Below are 7,136 nucleotides of genomic sequence, written 5' to 3'. Positions count from 1 at the left end.
AGAAGCCACCTAGAAGCTGGACAGAGAAGGCCGACTGGAGACAAAAAGAGACCAGGAACACAGGCTGTGTTCAGGCTACCAGGCCAAAACGACTCAAATCTAACCTTAAACCCCTGTTCAGGTCTGTCTGGACACACAAAAATCCAACCATCAATCCAGTCAATTCAGGATGTGGATTTATGTCAAATTCATGGCTATGGAAAATGAATATGAAGCATCAAGACCATCCTAAATCAGAAATGAACAATGCAAAACAATAGAAGCTAAGAACTCACTGGAGCAAGATGCTGAGGATGAACTGAGAGACCAGACGTCATGTAGATCAGCTGATGATTAGATAAGATGCAGGTGTGCCCAATCAGCCAGGTGAGGTGGGTGGAAACAGGAGGAGGGATTTACCAGCACTAAGGCAACACACACGCACACACACACACACACCTATTGATTTACATTCATACATCCACACACCTGTATCCTAAATTTGGACTTGGTTGCTTACCTAATGGCACATAAACTAATGCATGGAAAATGTTTGAATGTTATGTAAAACAAAAAAACAAAACACTTGGTTTAACACTTGCAGAGTTTTGGCACCATGGAGTCTGTTGAGAAGTCCAGGATAAAAATAAAAGGCAATTTGTTCCCAAGTTATAAAGAGCTTTGATGGCATTATGTGCACCCTGCAGACTTGAAGTTGTGTGTTCTTCTTAGACCTCCTGATTTATCTTTATCAGGCTCGTCTTTTATAAACGTCTTTTACCGTCCCTTGCTGGCAGCCTGACAGTAAAATTGCACCTTTTTTCCGATACATGGAACGAATGTTTGAATTGGTGGAGGGATGAAAGCTGTTTGACATGAACACTTGTTCTCTGATCATCATCACTGACACAGTCATCCACTGTTGCATGTTGGGAAGAGACCTTGCAGACATTTCTAGTGTGTCTGTGCACATACATTTCATTACATGCAAAAATGGGCACTGTTTACGTGTGCGTTTCTCTCTCTCTCTCTCTCTCTCTCTCTCTGTGTGTGTGTGTGTGTGTGTGTGTGTGAAGGCCTTATGTCACATCAGGACAGCCCTGTCAGATTGTGTGTGGGCTGTGTTGCTGAGTCTGTGTCACACTGTGTTCCCGTCTCAGCACGTTAGAGCCAGACCTCTGTGATGATGCACAAAATGCTCTGATATCAAAGAGAATGAAGGCTAACACAGTACAATGATGATAATATACATTTTGATTCTACGTCACTTTCCAGCACTGTCCTGCAGTTTGAGGTTGAAGGTTTGTTTCTCTTGAGATTAGTCGGGAGCTTGCTGACCTTTAGTGTCAGTGTTTTTTAGATTGGTTGGTTGACTAACTGTGGGAACATACATTTGATTTTAATTTTTAATTTTGATTTTTACAGCCTGGTACAAATAATGGTTTGAGTGGCAAGTGCCTAATCACATGGCCTGGCCTGGCCTGCCTCAGCTCCACTCACGTGCCACTTGACTCAAAAACTGCAGTTCCTCCTACAGCCTCTGGGGGCTGGCACCAAGGCTGGTAGTCACAGAAGCAGGACGCTCACCTCATAGCCACTAGAGGCCTACAACCGGGACTCAAGATGGGTGACGTCAACTAAGCTTTGTTCATAGTTATGTAGTCTACAGCTGGTACTCATGCAACTCAGGGTTTTGTGTAATATCAAAAATTAGAGATGTGCAAATAGACCGTGTTGAAGTATAGATTTTTAATGGCCTACCATCTTTGGTTGTAGTTGTTGCATCCTTTCCAGTTGTATTAGCAGTACTCTCTCTGCTTTTAGTAAACAGGTTCAGTTTAAGTGAGCACACACTGGAGCCACCAGTAGGGATTTCAGATCACTGTTTTGCATACAGGCTATTTTTACAGAGCAGGACCCAGGTGCTCAGTAAATACAGTTCTGCATTCTGAGGCGGCCTAATGAAACATGACAAACATGTGGGAACCCACCAGAAGCGTGACTGTGACCCAATTTGTCGCTCACACCCATAGTGAAGAAAACAAGGCAGAAACAGAAGGAATATATTCATGCTTTGCTTTTAATCACTTCATAGAAAAAGTATTTCAGATTTATTTTTGAACACAATATACAATATAATACCATACATTGTGTGAAACATTTAATAACCCACCTGCAACAACTGGCAGACTTCAACATGACAGTAAAGAAAAACCCATCTCTCATGCAGATAGTGCTAAATCTGGCTAACCATTTGGACACAACTAGGACCAAAAAAAGCTTGAACATAGATAAACAATGTTAATACTGACAAATTTGAATTTCAAAACTGCTAACAAGTTTGGTCAGAAAGAGTTCACACATTAACACAATCAGTTACATAAGATTTTGTTGTTAATTCAGAAAGATTCACATCAGTGCCGGGCGGATTGTAGCATGCTACCAATACCGTCCTCATGTTATCTACTTTTACATGAAGTGCGATAAGTGTAAAAGGAGACAATCGCTTTGTGTTGTTGTCGTCGAACCTGTATCTGGCCTCGTATATCAGCAATCTGATGGAGAAGCATAGGGTGTGACAAGCCGCTGAGAGAAAAATAAGCTATTTGTGTACTTTGAAACCAAGCATTGACCAAGCTTTTCTGTGTTCCTTTGCTAGCTTCTAAGTATCCTATATCCTATGCAGTTTAACATGTCCTCTATGTCGCCTCTGGGTTACTAAATTGTTGATGTCAGATGAAAACCATGTTGGTAAATTGGTCCAAAAAAAGTTTTTAAATTAGAAAAAAAAGAAGATAAAATTAGAATTACATTGAAATTTGACACACACGTGTGTGGCAACATTTTTGGTTTAATTTTCATGCATATTATTAATAATTTAAAGTTTTTCATTCTCTTGTGACAATTTAAAGTGGATGTAAAAGTAGTTTTGGAGTTATACAAGGTTTTCATGTGACAACAACAACATGTCTCTTTAGCTGCTGCTCTGCTGGGTTCTCAAAACATTGTGCGAATATATACTTATATATATTTTTATATATATAAAAACAATATATAATACATATATAAAAAGACTCTAATCCAGAGTCTTCTACACATTAGACACCACCACTTCCAGGTAATGCAAGTGCATATAAATTAAAATAGATTTTACACTGAACCAGTATTTCTTATTTACAAGCTTGAAGTATAGAATAAATACACACTGTTATAAACAGCAAAAAGGACCAACTTGAGCTCCTAGCGACAAACAGTAGAGACAAAAGTGTGGAGTGATGGGGGGGGGGGGGGGGGGGGGGTAAGGCCTGATGACAACTCATCCAGACTCACACATACAGACAGAAACACACGAAACAGACATACTGGATACAAACGATTGCCACTTATACATGCCTTAGTGAACTGTAATGAAGTACCTTTGAGTATCAGTAAACCTGTATGAAAATGGAGAGATGTACATCCAGGAAAAAAAAACAGTCATGAAAGCTGCAGGAAATAAATGTGAGGTCTGCAAACCATTTTCAAACCAATTAGTGAAGGAACAAAAAGAGCCTTTTTTTGGTTGGTTTTAAAACTAAAGCACCTAATTATTCCATTCCATTTTTTTTGTCAGAAGGGTACAGGCTGCTGTGTTGACCCAGCAATTCTGCTTGTGCCAAATCCGAATAACCTGACTGTCCTGGAAACCTGATACAGTAGCAGGGGGGGAGGGAGGGAGAAAAAAATTCAATTGACGTCAAAGAGCAAAAGCAGCACTTGAGGGATTTTTATCATGAGGAAGAAATAGCCGGCCTGATTGTTTTGGGGTCGTGTCCGTGGAGCCCAGAGGGGGTTTGTAAAACCATGTGAATACTGGCACTGATGAGGGTCTGAGAGCGCCTTTCAGACAGGCAGCTGTAAGAGCACCTTTAATCATCTGGTCAGGGCCTGATTGCAGAAGGGCGGGATGGGGGTTTGTTACAACAGACAGGTCTGGGTTCTGGGAAGAACTTTTTCATGCTAAAAGGATTATAAAGACTGTAGCATAGCTGTGGGCTAAAAACAAGATTCACTGCTCTTTGTCCTTGGCAGATTCTTTGACTTTTATCGCTGATCTGAGCAAGAGCTCAGACCAGCTTATTTTTTTTTCTGCAGGTAGTAGGTTATGAGGGTTTGAACTGGGCTAACCTCAGTTTTACACCAACATGACAAGAACTGCAACATCATTTTGCATTTAACATCAAGTTTTGGTGTGAAACAGAAGGAAACCTCAATGGTTTGCAGGTAGATAGATGATTGTATGCAAATAAAAGGTGACGTATTTCAGTGTGACATTCATTGACTGACATCTGATACAAAAAGCAGCAAACTAAAATGCAACATGAGTGAACAAATGCGTTTGGAAAAACTTGTGCTCAGGATTGAAAAACTAATTTGACAAAATATATATTCAGATGAGTTGTTTGTCAACGTTTGTTTGGATTTCTCTATTGCCCAATACATGGAAGACCAATATCTTTTTAACATACAAAAAAGGTTTTGCTTTTTTTTTAGTTAAGAAAAAAAAACATTTCACAGACATACTAGAGTGTTCAATAAATAAAAAACTATTATAAAGACAATAGTAAAAAAGGCACACAAAAGTCCTTTGACAAATGGTACAGGAAAAAAGTAAACACTTTCTGTTGCTATACAAATGTGTCTCCATCAGTAGATCTTACTCTATGCTACTTCTATATCATATCATATCTGTAAAAAAGTCTTAAGGTACAAAACTTCTCTCAGTAGTGTCAATGTCCATTTTATGCCAGCCCAGAAATGAAAAGTAACCATTTTCCAAACTGGCTGAAATCCTTCAAGTTCCACCCACAGTCTCTCGCCTGTCCATCAAGACTAAAATGTTCGCAGTAATTATTTCCTGAGAACTCTGAAGCCGCTTCACTGAAACTGTCCGTCCGTGTCTGGCTTCAAACACCCAAGTGCAAGATGCCCCCTGTGCGGGCCAAAACTTAAGCCCTTGCTTCTGTGGGCTTATTAAAAAGCAACAGCTGCAAGAGGATTTCCCCTCTTTTTCCAAAAAACTTTCAAATCACCATGTGAGCCTGATGATGGAAGCCCTATGTGTCCGTGGGCGACGCCTCGTGTGTCACAATTTCTATTGCCGTGGTGGGTTCGATCATGCCGCCCTCGTCTTGCTCCTGACCGTCCAAATAGTCCAAGGGAGGAGAACGAGAATCTCCAAGACTATCCTCCTCCTCTAACTCTTCGTCCTCATCTTCCTCCTCCCCTTCGCCATCTTTCTCTATTCCATCCAAGTCCTCCTCCTCCAAGGTGAGCTCAAACTGAAATTTTTCCCCACCACCCTGTCCGCCATTGCCCCCACTATGTCCGTGTGTGCCCTGGTCATAGAAGGGTGGGGAAGGACTCTGAGGAATCATGCTCTGGTACCAGTTCCTGTTATCTTCTAATGTGTCCAGAATGTCCTGGGCATCAGGGTGAACAAGATCGGCCCAGGTCTCCCACAGAGGGTGCACGATGTAGTCGATGAAACCCACCTGAAAGAGACGAATATTTTGTAAGTCCTCATGCATATAAATGTGAATTCTATATGCTGGTTTGCTCGTCTTCTTTTGCATACCTGACTTTTCTCCACCGAGGCTGTGTGTTTGTCACACATGGGGCTGATCTCCATCCCCCTCTCCCTCTCTCTGTCACCCTGGTGGAAGAACTCCTCCATTATCCGATCAGTCCACTGACGATATAGTTCCAAGGACTTAGTGGGGTTGCTCAGGTCAGCACAGTGCACCATGTTACGCAGCACCTGTAAGTAATACAGAATTGTAATTTACTAAATGTCTATGTCCCTGTACTGGGCATCACTTTTCTGTTTGTGTTGCTTAAATGTAGCACAACGTAGAAGAAAAAGCTACTTAGGTAATGCGTTCTGTTATCAAAGAAAACTAATTAAGAAAATCTTAGCTAGACCATTAGAAGGTGTAGAGGGAGCACTTAAAGGCAAGAAGAAGATGAATGCAGTGACAGCGGGGGCAAAGGTCGACAATGTAGGAGCTAATGATCACTGGCTGAGTAACCTCTGACTGGCTATTGATTGAAGCTATTTAAAGCATGTAAAATCGAGGTGGGAGGCTTGCAGTTCGTCCAATCACACAATGCACAATTTACATACCTGTATCCTGTCTGTGTAGTTGTCTAGCAACAGCACTCCTGAGCTCGTCACCTTCTTAGTCTCCACCATGGTTTTAAGATCAGCCAACAAACTCATGTGTTTGGACATGTCAGTGGCCAAAACCTGGATAAAAGAGAGACAAAGTTAGGATCAGGTGGTCAGAGGGTTATAGTTATAGTGATAAAAACGCAAATGAGGGCATCTCACCATGTCGATGACCATCTTGCGCAGGGACTGTCGCTGTTTCTTGGTGAGGTTCTGAAAGATGTCACAGTTATCTTCCTGTAATAGCTTGAAACCCACAGCCAGGTGATGGTTCTCCAGCACAGACTCATCATTGTACATCAGGGCCAGCTCCGAGTCTGCAAAGCGGTTGAAAATAAAACTTTACGTTACGCTTTTAGGCATTTTTGTAGCATCTTTCCTATATAAACTAAGACTTCTGACTTACTGGTATTGATTAAGAACTGGTTTGATACTCCAGGGTGGTCAACATCGTGTATAGCTGCAGCAAAGATGGCTGCTAGAATCTCAAGGTCTGTGAAGACCGCCTGCAAAAGAGATGGGGGGAAAAAGGATGTTACGCAATTTGTGAAGGTTAAAAACAGCAATGGGACAGAGCAACAGTATTGTGGGAGGGAGAGCTATCAGGTCCAAGCTTGTACATTTCTCTTAATTTGATAGAGGAAGGATAGAATATAGCCCTTTCTCTTTTGATCCACTGTGTCTGCTGGACAATCTAAAGACCGGGGTGTTCTGACCTGATGGTGTCTAACCAGAGAACACATGCAGGAAAAAATGAAGTGTTGGATAAAAGAAGGGACATTCTCTGAGAAAATTGGTGCAAGCAAAGGGGAAAAATATGATTCAGTGGAAGGATGTTGAGCTCTTCAAAGCTGGTGTAGCAATCCAGGAAAGTGGGGTGATGTAAGGGATCACGCCTCTAATTTAGTTTTCCCTCACTCTGGGGCCAAACTCAGGGTGATAAAAA

General features: G+C 41.5%; 1 protein-coding gene across 5 annotated transcripts in view; it reads right to left on the bottom strand.

The window, feature by feature from the left end:
• Positions 1-2,041: 2,041 nt before the first annotated feature.
• Positions 2,042-7,136, bottom strand: part of pde4ba (phosphodiesterase 4B, cAMP-specific a) — a 143,415-nt gene continuing 138,320 nt past the window's right edge. For 4 of the 5 annotated variants that reach the window (XM_028404519.1, XM_028404521.1, XM_028404522.1 and 1 more), the window contains 5 exons: positions 6,597-6,696; positions 6,353-6,507; positions 6,146-6,268; positions 5,597-5,779; positions 2,042-5,513 (listed from right to left, as the gene is read on the bottom strand). In XM_028404519.1, the coding sequence (XP_028260320.1) occupies positions 5,076-5,513; positions 5,597-5,779; positions 6,146-6,268; positions 6,353-6,507; positions 6,597-6,696 (999 nt within the window). In that variant the 3' untranslated portion in view covers positions 2,042-5,075. The remainder of the gene's footprint in view (positions 5,514-5,596; positions 5,780-6,145; positions 6,269-6,352; positions 6,508-6,596; positions 6,697-7,136) is intronic. The other variant, XM_028404524.1, reaches the window with a different exon arrangement.

This window comes from Parambassis ranga, chromosome 4 (assembly GCF_900634625.1).
Source record: "Parambassis ranga chromosome 4, fParRan2.1, whole genome shotgun sequence".
In the NCBI taxonomy this organism is placed as follows: domain Eukaryota; kingdom Metazoa; phylum Chordata; class Actinopteri; family Ambassidae; genus Parambassis; species Parambassis ranga.
Note: the sequence above shows the minus strand (reverse complement) of the source record. Positions and strands in the feature narration are given on the sequence as shown.